Raw genomic sequence first — 18,731 nt, 5'->3', positions numbered from 1 at the left:
CCCATGGGCGGCCGGAGGCAGTGGTGAGGGTGAGAGGCTGTGCTGGCCAAGGCATGCAGGTGGCTGCTCTATGGGGCGAGGGTAATGAGCTGGCCTCCGCCCCAGGACTGACACCCAGTCCCGAGAGTCAGGAAGAGGGAGGGTCTTAGTGAGCAGGTAGGTTCCGAGACCTGTGGAACCCTCCCCTAGATCGTACACCTGCTATGGGCACCTATGGGAGCCCTGGGGAGGCTCCCAGACCCTCCTTCAGGCTGGAAACACTGTCAACCAGCACCATCCCCAAGAAAGCACCTGTCAGCCCTGGCTGCTACTTCAAACCATGTGGGAACTTTCAAAAACACCCAGGCCACGACCCACTCTAAGTGTATCAGAAGCCAGAGGAAGCAAGGAGCCCGAGTATAGAAAGCAAGAAATCGCCACAAACCTGCCTCCAGGCAGAAGCACACAGGGGCTGAGGGAGATGCTGGAGTCAGAGTCTGAGCTGGAATCCTTCCTCTGATGCTGATTAGCTGTGTGGCCTTGGGTGAGTTACTCAGCCTCTCTGAGCTTCAGTGTCCTGATCTGTAAAATGGAGCTGAGACTAGCAATTATAATCCCAGGCTGGGGTAGGTAACAGTGCCCAGCACAGGATAAGGGCTCAGTATGCACACTGTTTGATGCACTGTTCTAAAGGGTAGGGCAAGGAACTCCCCAGCAGTGATGACGGGGCCATTGTTACAAGTTAAGCTGGGGCAGGCTCAGATTCCCCTCTTAAGGCCAGCTCCCATTACCCTCCGTGAAGACGCTGGGAAAGGCGCCATCTGCCCTCTAGTGGCCAAGGGCAGAAGCGCACTGAGCCATTTTAACCAAATCCTGAAACCCTTGCCCTAGCCCCCACCTTCCTGCCTTGAGTCCATCTCTCAGGCTGGGGACTCCTGGAGCTTCTGTTGGCGATGTGCTAGCTACATGGTTTCGATGGATGGTGCCATTCCAGAAAGAGCCTTGACGCAATACAAAATTCAGATCTGGCCAGGTAGGTGCCGGGCACTGGGCTCTAAGCCCGTGAGTGTTTTTTCCCATCCATACAGATAATCTCAGGAAGAAAGGAATATTCCAGGCCCTCAGCTGCTTGTTTCCAACGCTTACAGAAGTCTGTGAATTAGTGGGTGCTCATGATTCTAGGAGCGAGGAAGCTTAAACTTCTCCTTTTTGGAAACGCAGACGGGAGCTGTGCTGGTGGACAGAGCCTAGTGTCCTGCCCACCCCTGAACGACCAGGGCCATCTGGGAACCCCCACCCCACCCCCCAAGGCACCCAGCCACGGGACTAGTGTGCTTCTCCCTTTAACTCCTGAAGACTCCGCTGGAAAGTGGCTGCAGGAGGGACGGGACGGGAAGCAGGCGCAGGTGTGGGTGGGCTGGCGACTCTCAGACCCTCATCCTTTCTTCGGACGCAGAGGGAAGCACCGTTCACTCAAGATCTTTTTATTCCCCATTTGCCATCTTTTCTGCAAACCCTCGGGTACAGACTGAAAGAAACTAGGTGTCAACCCTGCCTGGGGTCAACCCTTGGGCCACAGGACAGAAGGCAAAGACCACCACCTGGACACTCCCTAGGGGAGCCCACCATCTAGCTGGAGAGAAGAGCCACGCAAAGTGCTGATCGTTTAAAACGACTGAAGGTGTGAAGGGAGGGTCACCGGCCAGGGGTCTGGGAAGGCTTCCTGGAGGAGGTGGGCTTGGCCCTGAGACACAGGAGGAAGTGCAGAGATGAAGGAGGGAGAAGGCACACTGCCCCGGGAACCAGACCCCTGCACCTGGGCTTTTCGCCAGGTCAGCCAGGGAGTTTGAGGGGGAAGCAGAGGGTCTGGGGAGCCTCAGGGAGGACAAGAAAGAGCACCTCACGTCTCAGGTCTGGAGTCCCAGAGACCCGGGGACAGCCCTCTGCCCAGCCGGCTGGAGAACGCGGCTCGCAGACCATGTCTTCCGGGCAGCCCAGCCCATGGCAGGCTCCAGGCCCCACTGGTGGTTCTGTAGACACAGCCAATGGAAGAGACGTCACCGGGGCCTGTCAGCGTCAGGAGCTGGGCACCCTCTGGCTGGCACAGAGGCCAACTCCAGCCCCAGAATAATCCAGGCCGGGGCTTCTTGGCAGGCTGCCACGGCGTGTTTCATCTCAGAGGCCATCCAGGGCTTGCCGGATGGGGGCGTCCAGGGAGGCGGCCGAGTGGATGGAGACGCCAGGGGCACCGATGCTGGTTTCCCAGCAGTCAAACCCACAGTCGGTCAGCGCCTGCTTCGTGGCCTCCACCTCTGGGCCCTCCAGGTCTGAGGGGAGGGAAAACGGCAGGTCACCTCTGACAACCAGCTGCCCTCTTGGAGAACGTCTGCCCCATTCAAGAAAAAGGTGGACTTTTGAGTCACAGAGACCTGGCCTTGTCATGTTTGCTGTGTTGGTGACTAACCACCAGGAGCCCCAGCATTCCCAATGTGAGCCCAGCCCTGTGCCAGGCTCTCTAAATGCACCCCCCCCCTTCTGCAATCTTATTAACTAGATATTAGCATCCTTAGTTGACCAATGTGGCAACAAAGGCCCAGAGAGGTTAATTAACTTGCTCAAGGCCACACAGCAGAGGTGAGACGTGTTTACAGGCTTCCTCCTCCTCCCTAGGGAAATGCCCAGGCAGAACCTTTGTGAGCCCTGCCCGCCCCGGTACCTGGCCTGAGGAGAGTGATGCCACAACCACCGCCACCAGCACCAGTGAGCTTGCTGTGCAGCCCACGGGCCATGGTCAGCTGGCAGAGCTGGTCCAGTGAGGTGTGGCCCACACCGAGGGCATTCAGGTGGTGCTGGTTCATATCGATCAGCTCCTGGAGGCAAAGATTCAGTCTGTTCCCATTTGGCCTGCCTGAGGCCGGGGGCCCGTGCCCGCCCCGTCCATCTGATAGAACACCGGTTTGGGACAGCAAATGGCTTTGACTACCAGCACAAGGCTCCTCTCTGCTGGTAAGAAGGGCCCCTCCTTCCTGCAGGACTACCCTGGGGCTCGGATGGAGCTGGTAGTGAACACATGTCCCCGGCCTGGCCAGATACCTCTGGCCATGGTGACTGGTCAGGCACGTGGGCCAAACAGGGCCCTCTCCAGGTTTTCTCGCTCTTTCCACTGGAACTGCTTAAACTGGCTGACTTCAGAGGGAGGCCAACAGAGTGACTACGCTGCACACGGTCAAGGGTTGCTCGGGAGACAGATTTCAGACGAGACTGTTTAGCCCCTGGATCCAGCTGTGCCTGAAGCTGCCCCTCTGGTGCTCTCAGTTATGAGCCAATAAATTCCGTCTTTGCGAAAGCCTGCTTGAGACGGATTCTGTCACTTATAGACGTCTCAAGAAAGACCACACACAAGTGGGGGAGACAGTTCAGCTTTCCTTGACTATGCATAATATAACTCCTTCTCTCCTGAGGCTCCAATGAGATGCAGGTTGAGGAAGTAACAAAACTAACAGCGATCACACCCAGGCATCCTGTCACTGCGTTTCATTTACTCCAGGAGTGTCTGACAAGCACGCAGGGTGCCGGGCTCCGTGTGGCATGCTGGGCTGTGAGAAGGAGCACCCAGCTGTGGTCCTTGCCCGGGGAGGTTAGGATGTGGGAGCTGGAGTCAGGCGGCCGGGCTGTGAGAGTCAGCGCTCTGCCACTTTAGCGTTGTGCGTCCTGGGCCGCGGCCTCTCACAGCCTCAGCCTGCCCTCTGTGACCGGATGGGAAGAGGGTGTGCCTCACGTGTGAGGATAAAATGAGGAGAGCCTTCCATACAATACCTGGCCGGAGGCTCTCAGCAAGCATCAGCAGCCATTAGTGCTGTTGTTGTTACAGTACCACCACCCCACTGTGCGAAGGGGCACACTGAGCCTCAGGGAGGAAAGCGCCTTGCCTAAGGTCACTGAGCTCGTCGGGCACCGAGCCGGCACCAGAAGCCAGGCCTGCCTGACACAGCTCATGTCTACCTACCCTGCCTCGCACGTGCCTGCGCATTCCTGCTGCGCCCCCTCACGGGGTGTGGCTCGGGTCACAGCTCTGCTCCAGGGTCCTAGGAGCACCTGTGAGCCATGGAGACTGCCCATCAGCAGCCGTCTGTGCAGCCCGCCTCACCCCCCAGCACTGGGACAAAGCGGTGGACAGGTGTGAGGGCTGGTGGCTGCCGGCGTCTCAGTGGCCCGAGGGCTGGCTGTGAGGGAAGACTCATGGGGCCTCTCTGAGCCTGAGCACCAGGCGTCACGTTGCTGAGGCAGGTTCCAGGCACCTGTCACATTCTGATCCAAAATCTGTCAAGGACTGGATGACAGGTTGTGACACAGGAGAACAGCTCGCTGGTTTGAGCGCAAAGCTGTCCGGGAGCCGTGCTACACGTTTCAGCGCTGCCACAGCCAAAAATACACACGATGTCTAATCAACGTGCTGTTCCGGGCGCTCTCCAGGGCCTCTGCAGGGCGTATCGCAGGCAGGGCTCTATCATTATTAATGTCCTGCTCGGGAGGACTGCTCCCTCCTCTCTACGTGAGGGGAAGGGAGCCAGCCAGGCACAGGCTGGCATGAGGGCACAGCAGTCAGGTGTGTCCCTGTGCCTGGCCCGTAGAAGGTGCTCATTAAATGTTTGTTAGCTAAAGAAATAAATCCCTTTGACCCCGGGCTCAGCCACTCACTAGCTGAAAACCTCGGAGAAAGTCGCTCCCTTCAGGCCTCCGTTTTTATGCCTCTAAAATGGGGGCAACATGCCTACTCCACAGGTAGGTTGTTGTAGGGATCAAGTGAGAAATCACTTCTGAACAGACTTACAGAGTAGCAGCTCCCATTCCCTCCAGGGCTGCAGACCCCAATGCTGACAGCAGGACAGGGCGGCACCAAGCAGACGGTGGTGGCTGTGGGCAAGACTTACGGAGCGGTGGGGACTGCGGAGAAGCAGGCACCACGGGGCCCTTCCGCACCTGTAGCTGACTGCTGCTGCACAGCCGGGTCGGCTGGGGCTGCCCGGTCCTGTGATTCTTCCAGGGAAGCCAGATGGCTTTTTACTGCCAGCCCACAGGCACCAGGCCAGATGGACCGTGTCTGACGATGAGGCCAGGCCCTCTGGCTTACTGAGCTGGTGACTCATCAGGCATTGTCCTTGCGCATCACCCAGGAGACCTCACTGCATTCTTAAGACACTGCAGGGGGTGGGGCCTGGATTCAGACCGGAGTCTAATTAAATCCAAAGCGTGCGGTCTCAACCTCTACACTGGAATTATGCAAAGGGTGGCGGGCTGGGACAAGGATGATGAAAGAACAATAGCAGACTATGCCTGACCCAAGGCATGCAGGTCCTAGTTACTGAGTGAACAAGTGCAGTTAACAAAAGTAGCAGGAAGGGGCGGCCAAGGGAGATCTCTCCTGGGCCCACGGAAGACAGTCAGAAACATCCATCCGGAGCGCGTTCCGTAACCCAGCCCACACCGCACGGCTGAGTGTTTTCCATATTCTCTCACTTACTTACTCCCGCCTCTTGGGAAGAGGCGTAAGATAGGGCACGGCTGCTCTCATATGCACACGCAGGATCCCGAGCTCAGTCAGATGGGGAGCCCCTGCCTTAGACAGTGGGGTGGGTGAGTGACCCGGTCCCGCAGACAAGTTCTTACCTCCAGCACCAGGTAGTGCTCCGGGGCGGGGGCCGCCGCCGCCATCTCTCCCAGGACCCGCTCGCATGCCAGGGAAATGGCGTCCATGGAGGTCAGGAGGGGGGCCACGATCTCTGGGAACTGGAGGCAAAGGAAGCAAGGGCCGGTGAGGCCTCTGGGTGGGCCCTGGACAGCTGCCCGGCAAGCGGGGGGGGGGGGGGGGGGGGGCAGTGAGGGGGAGAGGAGGGGTCCCATTGCCCCCTTTGAGGAAACCTCCTCTCCTCTGCCTTGCCCAGATGCCCAATAGAGGCAGGAGATCCTACCCCGCCTCCCAGCTGGAGGAGGAACAGACAGCACCTCCTTTCCTGCCAAAACTCCTTCCCAAGCCCAGACTCCAGCCCACTCCCCTATTAACCAGGAGGCAGAGGGAGGACGCCAGCCCATGAGCGCCACCTGCCGGACACCCGCCCAGGGTGGGACCAGAAGCACCTTGAGCAGCCTATTCCTGACGCCGAGCACCAGGGCCTTGGTGCTGCGAGGGACTTTGGTGTTGGTCAGGAGGATCTTCAGAGCCGGGGGCCTGCGGGCAGAGGGTCCTGTGAGCCCAGGATGGAGGAGCTGGGTCAGGGTGGGGGCAACCTGGGGCTCCACCTGCCCCACACAGAGGGGAGGCGGAGGCCCAGGGAGTGACATCAGGTCAGGGGAAGCACTGGCTCCAACCACAGCTGCACCTTTGCTTCAGCCCTGGACAGGCCATCCCTCACTCACTCACTCGGCTCTGGGCACCTTATGTGCTAGGCAGAGCACGGCACATCGGGGAGTCAGAAGTTCAGTCTCCCCAGGGACAAGCACAAGAAGGGGCCGAGGTTCCGCCAAGCGCGCACTCCGGTAGCTGGAGTGCAGGGTGCTGGGGGTCAGGAAGGAAAGCAACAGGTCCCAGGTGGATTGCTCTGCTCAGCGGGGATGCAGGAAGGGAAGAGGCCGATGCAGCTGGTGGGTCCACACAGGAACCCGGGGGAGGGCAGGCTGTGGGGAGTCGGGTTCCCAGCGTGTGAGCCCACTCTTGCCCGGCTCCAACACCAGATGTGCTGGGAGGGAGGCAGGGAGGCCCAGGAAGCTGGCTCTCCAGCGTGGCCCTTTGTCGTCACCTGCCCTCCGAGCTTGGTACCCCTCCTAAAGCCACACCGTCCTTGTGGTTGGCTGTCTTCAGGGCTCAGCCCTCGTTTCTTGTCATCCCAACCCGCCTTTCGGAGCGCTGCTGGGGGACGGAGGGGGGAGGATTCGGACGGCTCTGGCTCAGACAGCTGGCGAGGGCAGACCCCTCGGTGCCTTTACTCTCTTCTTTTCACAGCTCCGGGCTGTAAAACCCAGCAGGGCTGGGAAAGGCTGCCAGAACCTGCTTGGTCTCACCGCCCATAAGCCCATGAAATTAATATCGATTCTCGGCCTTGGAGGCCGGCTTTCTTTTTTTTTTTTAACTTGACAAAAGATGAACATTCTATTTGGCTTTTCTCTTCCCTTTAAAGACAAGCCGTTCCTCAAAAGGGCAGCGTTCTGGGAGGCCGCATCTTGATCCACTGGCAAACAATGCATTTCTTTATGGAGAAGCACCATGCGTGGTTTGAGGCGAAAGGGCTCCTCTGTAAGCCACGGGCGGGATTAACGCGGTCTGGCCTCTCTGCTTCTCAGAGCAGCGCCATCTGCCCACACGCGCCCTGCAGCCAGCAGAGGAGGTGGGCCTGCTGTGCCCCGTCCACCGGGCGGGGCGTTTGGGTGCGGCCTCTTCATGTTAGGGAAGCCCTCGAGAAATGGGTCTCTTGCCAGCCCTACGAAACTCAGGGCTCCTGTGAATTCCTGTGACGACCACCCGGGGCTACGCCCTGTAAGTGCTGTGTGCACTTGGCCTGGCTACCTCCCCAGCCTCATCTCATCTCTGCCCTCCCTGGTTGCCACCCTGAGCCACCCCGGCCTCCCAGCTGCTGCTCAATACGCCAGGCTCCCTCCTTCCTGCCTCAGGGCCTTTGCACTTGCGTTTCCTCTGCCAGGGACTGGCCTCCGTCCTCGACAGCTTCGTGACTCACTCTTGTATTTTATTCAGGCATCTGCTCCGATATCATTTCATCAGAAGCCTCCACTGATCACCTCCTCCAACGAGCTCCCTCCACCTTGAGCCCCTGCCCTGCTGCTTCCCAAAGGCACCTGGGACTGCGCCACCTGCTCTTAAAGAGCAAGGTGCTTATGGGCCGTCTCCTCCCACGAAACGTGAGTCCCATGAAGGCAGGGCCTTCTGTGCCCTGCCGAGGCCCAGCACCAGCTCCCAGCAGTTGCTCAGTAACTTGTGGAGCAAATAAGTAAATTTGGTCAGCAAAGAGCTAAGAGCTTTATAGACGCTGCTCCTGATCCACGCTCGGGAGCCATTGTATGAACAGGAGAGGAAGGCCTCCGGAGACGACGCAGCCAAGGGCACCTGGCTAGCAAGTGCAGAGCTGGTCCCACACCCGGGCCCCCGGACCCGAGCCTCTATCCCCCACACCACCAACGGCCGCAGAGCAGCCTCGGGCCTCTCCCGCCTCCTCCTGCGTTAGAAACACCTGGCCCTCACCTCCCGATCCCCCGCAGGAGACTGCACAGGCCGTCTTCACTGGTTTGCTCTCCTGGGGGCCTAGTTCAGGGCTTAGGATGTAACTGGCTCTCAGGAAACACGGGTGAATGAAATGGCACTGCCTCCATGCAGGACCCCCACACCTGCAGCCTGACTTACGAGACCCCTCAGTGTCACCCACGGCAGACTGAGAAACCTCTGGATGCTTTGTCCTAAGATCACAGTCGTGACTGCCTCCTCCCACAGACCGGGAGGTGAGCCCCGAGGGTAGGCCCAGGCCCAGACATCCCAGAATCCTCCGACTGCTCTTGCTCTCGCTGTGCACGGATTAGTAGGCCCGACAGAGCCAGCCCCGCCTGGGCCCTGCGGGTGCAGCCATGATTCCATGGCAGCCACAGGCAGCTGTCCACGCTCCTCAATGCCCTGCTTCCTCCTCCGTGTACAGCACAGATCATCACCAGGGGTCTGCTCTCCAGGGCACATGTGGCGACGCCAGGAAATATGCTGGGCTGTCACCACTGGAGACGCTCCTGGGAGATGCTGCCGGCATCGCGTGGGGAGAGCCCAGGCTGCTGCTCAACATCCGGCCCGCACAGCTCGGCTCCACTATGAACTGGCCAGCTACCAGGCCCAGAGTGGGAGGCTAAGGAACCCGACGACAGGCCTCAGGGAGGCAGGTGTGGCTCCCAGAAGCCGCCACGACTGGGACAGGAAGATCCCAGAGGTGCAGGAAAGCAGCCCATGTCACTCCAGGCCACTGAGCCACAAATGAAGTGGCCCAGCTGGTGAGGGCAGGGTCCGGGGCCTGCTGCCCATCCACAAAGAAGACAGCCCTGGGTAAAGAGGCTGAGAGCCAGCCCTGGCACCCTCACAGCCGTGAACAGGCCGCTGAGGCGGCAAAGCATCCTGGGCCACACATCACCACCCGACTTGATCTGACTTGATGGAGGGCACCGGCTCCTGCCCGCCCCACACCGAATTCCTTGCTCCTGCCATTTCCACTGAGTGCAAACAGAGCAAAGGAAGGTGAAATGTAAACACATTTGTCCTTCCAGTTACTCCAGAGGGACGGTCGGCGTAAAAAGACACACGAAACAGGCTGAGGGCTGCCGAATGCCACCTCTGTTCCGAGCCTCTCGCAAGCTCGCCTCTTGCTCCCGGCCTGGCTCTGCCTTCATCACAGCAACTCTTACGTGGTCTCGTGGTGGCTTCCGTGTGCATGTCTGTCCCCACCCCAGAACGTGCCCCAGATTCACCTTGCTAACCCTAGCTCCCAGTGTCCCAAGGAACACAGAAGGTATCAATCCTTGTTGGCTGAGTGAATGAATAACTACCTGAGCAGCCCCGTTCTGGCAGGTGGATGCACAGCCATGCACGGCCTCCCCTTTAACCTCTGGGCGATTTAAGAGCGGAGGTGGAGGAGGAAAGAGCGGGGCTTTCTCATGGAGGAGAGATGGTCTGCAAGGGCCACACGGTGGACGGGAAAGCCCAGGGCCACCTGCCCCACATGATACATAAAGACACAACTCCCATGGGACGGCCCTGCCGAGGGCGCTGCGCCACCGGACGTACCTCTTTAGGGGTGAGATCTTTCCTTGTTGGTATCGGAGCGCGCCTCCTGAAGAGAAAAACCGGAGGGTCAGAAACCCGAACTTCTCTTGGGAGAAACGTTAGATTCTGCCAGGCCATGGGCTCCCGGCCGCTCCCTTCCCCCGGGGCTGCCAGCTCCTCTCTGACAGCTGAGATGAGTAACGGAGGGGCCCAGCTATGGTTCTGCAGCTTTAACTTCGGACACCCCTGGGGACTTCACTGGAGCTGTCGCTTCCCAGGCCCCAGCCCCAGCCCCTGCGATCTGCATTCTGAAGGTGTGAGGCTGAGATTTCTCCCATTCCCTTCAAAACAGGAAAGTGCTACTTTTCTCAGAACCAAATGATTCTATTCATCCCAAACCAACAGGCCCCAGGCACCTACAAGTGTCATAGGAATCTTAAATATGATAAAAATAAAGCAAGCAGGCCCGAGGCAGCACCTACCCCAGGTGCTGACGGCGTTGTCCACTCCGGAGGGGTTCCCGTGAATCACCCTCTCCCCCTGGAAGGCCCACTTGTTAATCACTTCCAAGTCCTCCGCTGTCCACCTGAAGACACAAAGCTCACCTTTACCACAGTGCTGGGCGGGGCCAGGGGTCCCCAGGGCAGGAGAGGCAGGGGCCACGGGCTGGGCTGGGTGGAGGCCAAAGGCAAAGGCATTTGGGCCCTCGAACTCAGAGGAGAAACATGCTCGGAGCCTCCCCAGCTAAAGCACGTGCCCTCCCTCCCTTTCCCTCCGAAACCCTCCTGCCTGGCACGGGGGAGAGCCCGGCTTTGGGTTCTCACAGTCCTGCTTTGCCTCTTGCCAGCTGAGTGACTCTGGGCCCATTACCTAACCTTGCTCATCTGTAGCACGGTCACTCCCCTCCTCAAAGGCTAGCTGCCGTGTACTGACTGCTGGCAGGGCGCCTGGCAAGGTGTTCGCCAGCCATGACGGCAGCTGTGACTGTAACAGACCTTTACAAAAGCACCCCCTCCTGAACCACACTGCCTGGAAGAAGAGGGGGCAGAGGGAGGACTTTCCCAGCAGCGGGCACGGAGGGAACATGCTCTGGGTGCAAACGCAGCTGTACCCATCCTGGCAGCAGCACTGGCTTCTGCTGCTGCCGAGAGACGGACGAGCCAGCTGGGTCCCACGTGGCTGCGACCCCAGGCCCTCCAGTGGGAGGGCTCCCTCAAGTCCCATCGGTCCCGGGACAAGCCTCGACCAGAGGCTGCCATGCTGCCTTCTGGGGTCTGATCCCCAGCTCCCGGGCGAGGCCAGGGCTCACTGCACCACCTCTGTGCTGAGGTGGCTTCTCCAGGCGTATTGCCCAGTCACAGTGGCTCCCCCAGTGTGCTGACAAGCCTCACTGACGCTCAGTGACAGAGAGGACGCCTCACGGCGACACGGTCCAGGACCTACTGGCGGGCAGAGGCCCTAACCCAACGGCACACGTCCTGTGCTTGCTTCTTGGCACGTTGTAATTTTGTTCATAACCGTGTCATGACCTGGCAATACCAGCCTCACCATTGCAGAGGACACTCAGGTGTCAAGGGGCGCAGCGGCCTGGCCGCGGGCCCACAGCGGGCTGATGGCAGAGGGGGCCCAAAGCCTCATCTACCCTGCTGCCCTCCGCAACTGGGTTCAGGTTCTTCCTGGGCACGTGAACCCCAAAGAGGAAGTTGGGGGTGAGAGGTAGGGTTGGGGACTTAAAGTGTTCAGTGCAGGGGCGAAGGGCTCTGGCCCTGGGTTCAAATCCCACGCAGCCACCACTAGCTGTTTGGCCGCACTGCCCGTTTTTTCTGTAAAATGGCACATGATACCCTCACAGGGGGGTGTGAGTTCTTGGCAAGAGAACCCATGCTCAGGTCATGGCCCACAGGAAGGACAGCGAACAGGGTGAGGGCCATGAGTACCTGCTGGCGGCCTCCCCGCCCTTCAGCGGGTTTGGGATCTCCTCGCACAAGGTCAGGAGGGCAGCTGCCAGACACACGGAGTAGGCGGCACTGGAGCCCAAGCCGGCCCCGGTGGGCAGCTCCGACCATACCACGACGTCCAGGCTGGGCAGGGCGCTGAAACACACACCACAGGGGGTACAGACTCGTTCAAACTGCCAGGATGTCCCGCCAGAGCCCTTCCCGTGTCTCAGGAGCCACCAACCATCCCGCTCAAGGCCTGCCTGCTCCCCACGCAAGCGAGGCTCCCTCATGGCCCCGCTCATAGCACAGGCTGGTCCCCTGCCCAGGACGGCTTCAGCTCTGCACCTCTTCCTCCCCTGGGAGCTCCTGCTCGTCCTGCAAGACGCTTCTCAGGTCTCCTTCCCCCGAAGCTTCCCCTGGACACGCAGAGGTCACACTCAACCTGCCCTTTCAAACTGCACACGGCCGCCCCGCCCACCCACCCAGACCAGAAGGTGGGGACATGACCCTCCCCCTCTGGAGGGGACATGCCCACTCCAAGCTGAAAATCCCGCATCAACCTGCAAGCGCTGAGGCACTTAAAGTGGAAGTGCCCTCAGGTGGCGCCTGACACCCAGGGCCCACGTACGCTGCGTCTGCTGCTCCAGTGAAGGGCTGCCCCCCCGAGGCTTTCCCTTCGGGTTCTGGGCCCAAACATCACAGTGATGACTACGTGGTTTGTTTGGGGAACAACTGATAACTGTGTGCCCGACACCATTTCATCTACAGGTGGCCCCTGAACAGTGAGGTCAGGGGCACCTAAGTCTGCCCTCTGTCCCCGAGAATGTGAAAGCCGAAGCCGCTGTCTATCTATTGGAAAAAGACCCATGTACAGGTGGACCCACATATGGATGGACCCACGCAGTTCAAACCCAGGTTGTTCGAGGGTCAACTGTACAATATTTCTAATCCTCCAGTCGTTTTCTGAAGAAAACAATAATGATAATTATTATTTAATGGCTAACACTTACCAAGCAACATGCCAGGCTCTAGATCAAGCCCTTTAGATAAATGAACTCATTTAACCTCTTAACAACCCTATGAGGTAGGTACTATCACTGCCCCATTTTACAGTTGAAAAAAATAGAGGCTCAGACAGGTAAGAACTTCAAGCAAGCCACTCGGTACTGTGCTGGGGTTTGAACCGATGCAGCCTGACTTCCAATCCATGCTCTCTCTCACCACGGGACACCCTCACAGGACTGCCACCTCCAGGAGGGGGCTTGCCCAAGGGCACAAGTGGGTACAGGCTTCCCTCTGCTAACCAGGTGCTGCCCTGGAGCCCGGAGGCTGTGGAACACGGTGCCCCATGGACACGGCTCAGGAGAAGCCACCAGGTGTGTCCAAGAATAGAATCTGGCTTGGCCTCTACTGGATTGAGGGCAGAGCAGGCAGTACAGGGTTAAGTCAGGGTGGCCCTGCTGGTCTTGCTCAGCGGTTAGCGTGTCGGCCCACAGACCAAGGGGTCACAGGTTCAATTTCCGGCCAAGGGCACGTGCCTCAGTTGCGGGAGGCAATCAATTGGGGTGCTGATGTTCTCTCTCTCTCTCTCTCTCCCTCCCCCCCTCCCTCTCTCTAAAAGATCAATGGAAAAAATATCCTCGGGTGAGGATTGAAAAAAAAAAGGTCAGCGTTAGGATTCAAGTGACCCGAGTTAATGCCCACCTAGCTGCGTGGCCTTAAGTGACCGTACCTCTGAGTCTCAGTTTCTCTCTCGGAGGGTTGCTGTGAATGGTAAAAGCGGACCACATAAGAGTGCCTAGCACGGTGCTGGCACATGGTGGGGCAGCTGCCAGCTGCCATCAGAAACCGGCAGGGAGCGTGTGCATTGTCCAGCAGCCCAAACCAGAGGAGCCCTCCCCCACTTCGGGGGGAAGCTGAACCAGGCCTCCTTCCCCGCCAGGCACACACCTCTGCTTCCGGCAGATGGACAGGTACAGGTAAAGGAAGGCCAGCACGGCCAGACGCTCGCGGTCGGCACAGTCCTCAGGGAAGCACGCCACCTCCTTCAGCTTCTCCACTTGCTCTGTGATGTCACCTTGCTCTGTCACACAGCAAACAAGGACACGAGGATGGGTGAGACTCAGACGCTCTTACAGACAACAGGACACAAAGAGCTGCTGGTCACAGCGACCGGGACCTGGATGGACACGGCACCTGGTCACAGCGACCGGGACCTGGGTGCACACGGCTCACGGCCGAGCACCGCAGCTGCGTCTGCCGGTGGGCTTCGGAGGCGGGAGGCCGGGGTTTGGGTCCTGACTGGGAGACTCACTGGCTTCCTGGCCTTGAGCCTGCGCCTTAACCCTCTGAACTTGGGCCTCTCCTTGGTAAATGGGGGTAACAACAGTACCTCCTCACAAGTGTGTCATGAAATAAAGTAAAATAAGGCACATAACTCCTTCGCACAGCTTCTGGCACACAGGAAGTGCTCAATTAATAGTTTAAAACATACACATGCACATGAAAAGTGAGTGCTAGCGCAAGCACCAGAGGCCTGGGTTTGACCGCCACTGTACGAAACCAGCACCAGAGGCTACGTTACATTACTCCCCATCATTCCCCTCTCCCGAAACATAATCAGGAGAACAGGACACTCAACAAAACCCATGAACGCGAAATACGGAGACCTGCCTGGGCAGGAGGGAAAGGCCAGGAGGCAGTTTCTCTTCCAGTGCGAGAGGCCAGGCACGCTCATTGCGGAGGCGGAGGAGCAGAGCAAGTCCGACGAGCTCGCCTTTGCACACCGCTCCCTGGGACTTGAAATGAGCCGGGTGTGCCGGTTAGGAAGCGTCAGGGTGGGGCATGTAAGTGCTATGTGTTGATTGGATTAATGATATATTAAAGGCAGCCAGGCCTTGTGACAGTGGTCCTGAGAGCCCAGGCATGTCAGAGCTCTGTGAGGGAGACGGACTGGTTTGTTAAGAGCCTGCACTTTGATTTTGGGAAGACCTGAGTCTGAATCCTTTCTGTGTCACTGAGCCCCATGGCCCCTAAACCTCAATGTTCTCATCCATAAAATGGGGATGAATAACACCACCTACTTCCAGGGAAGGCCGGGACTCTAGGAGCACAGCATATGTAGTTCTGTGCCTGGCGCCCATAAAGGCTCAGTAACCGTTCCCTGTGGTTATTACTAGTGTTAGGAGGGAACCAAAGAACACGGAGAGAAAATAATGGTGGATCCTGCAACCGAATAGAAAACACTAGTGTCCAAAAGGCTCAGATTGCCTGTCTCCTTGGGGGAAAATGAAACAAGCCCTGGTGTCTGCACCGCACTCTGCGTCACAGCCCTAGGCCCAACTCTGATGCTTAACTGCCTAATTATGATTAATTACCTAATTAATATTAATTGCTGGATCCTCACAGCACCTCCCAGGTAACAGAACTCAGCTCAGAGTGTTAAGTGACCCGCCCAGGCTCACACAGGGAGTCAGAAGTGGTCTGAGACGTGTCCCATCCCACCTGGCTGCTTCCATCCCTGCCGATGACATCTAGAAGCGGCAGCCAGTTCTCAGGGAGCGGGTCCAGCTGGCTGGGCGGCCCTGTGCACCATGAAAAGCAAGGTCCGGTGCTCGGGACCGCTGGTTTCTGAGGCAAGATCCAAAGCAGTGCTCCTCACTGAGGTGTCCCTGCGATCACCCCGCGGAGCCCTTTTTCAAAATACACATGCCGGGTCCCCTACCTACCACCACACCTGCCACTACCGAGTCTCAGCAGAAGGGCAGGACCAGGAATCCATCAGAGCTGCTACAAACAACAAACCTCCCCAGGGAATCTTAAGGCAGGACTGAGGTTGAAAATAATTACTGGAAAATGGGGATTTTCCACCCTTTCTCTGTCTCCCTCCAGAATCTGAGAGCGGCTGAGTGCTTGCTGCGGACTGATTCCGTGGGCACAGGAGCGGCTTGGGAGAAAGCCCGGGGGAGTCTCCTTTGCCCACCCTGGCCGAGAACCACTGTTCCCGACAACAAGGCGTCAGTCCAGAGAGGAGATAGACCAGGATGCACGCTCTCGCTCTGACCCAGGGAAGCGGTGACTCCGCAGATGAAGGCGCCTAGCTGAGCGGGGTGGACCCGGCATTCCCACAGCTCGCAAATTAGCACAGGCCTCTATTTACCGGAAGACAGTCCTGATATACGGAAGAAAAAAGGAGTCATGTGGCCTGTCCAGTTTTAGTTAAAAAACAAGATATCTCCCTATCTCAATCAGTCTATCAACAGAAAATAACCCAGAGGGATTAACACCAAGATGCTTAAGAGTTGTCATGAGGGATGGTGATAATAGATGACTTTTTTTTTTTTACTTGTAATCTTCCAATATTGACTGTATGTATAATAAGCATAAGTTACTTTTATTTTAAGAGATTTTTCATTATGTAAAATGCCAATACATTCTCCTTGTTAAAATAACATTAAAACAACATTTGTCCACTCCTGGACCTTCGGACCCTCCAGTGGTAACTACTCACCATTGTCCGCTGGGTAGATATCTTCCCAGCCTTTTCCTATGCGTTTGCATACACACCGATACTTAATCTGTGTCATTCCTAACCACACTACACCTGCCCTTGTGTAACTTGTTTTTCCACTCAACAGTAGGTCCTGATTATCTGTCCACAACAGCCCACACAGATCTATCTAGTGCATCATTTTATGCTTTTGAATTTTTCAAAAATTAATAAGTGAAGCTAATTATATGAGGTCCAGAGAGAAAACACCCCAGAGTAGCTGGCTCTGGCTCCCTCGGAACAGCTTAGATTCACAGTGGTCGGCAAACTGCGGCTCGCAAGCCACATGTGGCTCTTTGGCCCCTTGAGTGTGGCTCTTCCACAAAATACTGACTTCTGCGCATGGGCCACGAAGTTTCAATCGCACTGTACATGCGCGCCCGCACGTGGTATTTTGTGGAAGAGCCACACTCAAGGGGCCAAAGAGCTGCATGTGGCTCTCGAGCCGCAGTTTGCCGACCACTGGCTTAGAATAAATGCCCAGCCTCATCTTATCCACTCCCTTCAGGGCCCAGCTCTGCCCACACCGGGTTCCTCCTCCCTGCACTTACCCAGGATGCTGGTGTCCAGCAGCTGGAGCCTGGCCACATCCCAGGCCCTCTGGATGCCGATGTTTGGTAAGCTGAGGCCCACTTTCCCATTGCTGCAGGGCTGAAGCCGGAGAAACGTTCTCAAGTTCAAGGCCACAGCCAGTGCTACCTATAGGGCAAAAGCAATGAGCCTGCAGGTGGGCAGCAACAGGCATGACTCCTGTCTCAGGAAAAAGGGGACAACGTCAACTCCGTGCTGGTTCACAGGCCACTGCCACCCGGGCCGTGGCAGACGCTGCTCACCAGCCATGGCATGCTCCCCACGTGGCCTGGGCACAACCCCTGGTCACCAAGTAGGGGTTAAACTGTACTTATGTCTGCCTTCCCCATGCAAAGCCTCAGAGGTTCACGCCAAGGAATGGCTGCCCCGTAATGACCACGTTTCGAGGATAAGAACATCAAGACAAAGAGGAGTGGGAAAAGCATGAGCTTTGGGCTCAGATGGACTTGGGTTCACTCCCAGCTCTCCCAATCCTCTCCGAGCCCCAATCTCCACGTCGGTAAAACAGGATAATAAAGCGCAGCCGCAGGGGCAGTTGTAAGAGTTCCGTGAGAAGACGCCTGTTTAGACTCCTGTGCTGGGGCCTAGCGTCCTCCCCCTCTAAATGGTGAAGGTCCCCAGACGTCAATCCTCAAACCTCTCTTCTCCGCCGAAGCTCGCTGCCTCAGCTGATTCACCCCCAGGCTGGCCGTGTGGTCCTCTGCTCTCTCTGAGTGGGCTGAGCGGCCCCGCGGTGGGCACAGGCCTGTCTTTTCCTCGCCTGGCTGGGGAGACTGACCTCCTCGCCGACGTACTATCAGGACATGCGACGAGGCTGCCTGTTAGCTCCCTTCCCCGTTAGCGTCGGGGACAAGGGGACAACAGTGCCGTCCGTGCAGGCGGGCCCTTTACCTTGCCATGGACCACGGCATGCTCTCCGTGCAGGATGACTTTCCCCGGCGCCGACACCAGCAGGCCTTCTGGCAACATGGCTCGGGGGCTCCTGAAAGGGAAAGCCAGAGGGTGGACGGCCCAGGTCTAGACATTCATACAACGCCGAGTGCCAGCACGTTACTTAGAAAGAAAGGCGGCTGCAGCGTCACCAGACACGCCAGAAAGACCTGGGCTCCCCGCGGGATGTCACCTTGGCTAACTCACTCCAACAGCTCTGGACTCCGGTCCTCACGGTTAAGTGAGGACACAGCTGTGCCCACCTCAGGAAGCCTGGGGACGCTGAGGTTAAACAAAGCGAGGGAAGCACCTGTCCCCGCTCCATCACTGAGGGCTGCGACTCTAATGGCTGTTCTTGGTTCCCGATTTTATTACTATTAAAGGCACAGACTTAAGTGAGATCGTGGGCCCGAAAGAACTCTTCCCCGGACACGCGGGCTGCTCCCGAGGGGTCGGAGCTACACCGAAGCGCGATCTCCACCGCAGTCCCAGAGTCGCCGGCTGGGTCTCGGGGTGCGCGCATTTTGATTTTCATAAATAATGCAAAGTGACATTCCATTCAAGGCTTCACGTGCACTGGTCACGTCGGCAGGAGAAGACCTGAAGCTCGCTGAGCACCAAGTACTACCGCGACCCCCGTTTCCAGCCGGGGAAACCGGGCTCGGGCGGGGAAACGTACTGCTTCACCGATGCCGGAAAGCACGTCCGTCAGGCTCGCGGTCCCGCCCCTCAGGATGGGCTCTCGGTTGGAGAAGCAGCCAGAGGAGCTGGGAGCCCGGCCCAGCGTCGCCCCGGGTCTCGGCTCGCGACCCCCGGCCCCACAGCGCCGGCCTCTCCCTCACCTGCCGCCGCTGCAATCTATCCCGGAGCGCACGAGCCGCCCCTTCCGCTCAGCCAATCGGAGCGCGCGAGCATTGGCCAATAGGTGCTGTCTACCAAGACG

At 58.1% G+C, this 18,731-nt stretch overlaps 1 protein-coding gene across 1 annotated transcript; it reads right to left on the bottom strand.

The window, feature by feature from the left end:
* Window positions 1–1,447: 1,447 nt before the first annotated feature.
* MVK (mevalonate kinase) lies at window positions 1,448–18,671 on the bottom strand. Its single transcript, XM_070399673.1, is given in 12 exon segments — window positions 1,448–2,207; window positions 2,209–2,306; window positions 2,696–2,849; window positions 5,647–5,766; window positions 6,115–6,205; window positions 9,800–9,845; window positions 10,261–10,364; window positions 11,716–11,871; window positions 13,669–13,801; window positions 16,819–16,966; window positions 17,750–17,840; window positions 18,631–18,671. Coding segments are annotated over 11 exon segments (1,299 nt in total). The 5' UTR covers window positions 17,828–17,840; window positions 18,631–18,671; the 3' UTR covers window positions 1,448–2,036.
* Between the last annotated feature and the right edge of the window lie 60 nt (window positions 18,672–18,731).

The sequence above is a fragment of the Myotis yumanensis genome, unplaced genomic scaffold (genome assembly GCF_028538775.1).
Source record: "Myotis yumanensis isolate MYYU_CA2020_CCGP unplaced genomic scaffold, mMyoYum1.0.hap1 SCAF_19, whole genome shotgun sequence".
NCBI lineage: Eukaryota > Metazoa > Chordata > Mammalia > Chiroptera > Vespertilionidae > Myotis > Myotis yumanensis.
The sequence above is the reverse complement of the archived record's forward strand: the minus strand, read 5'-3'. Positions and strand labels throughout refer to the sequence as shown.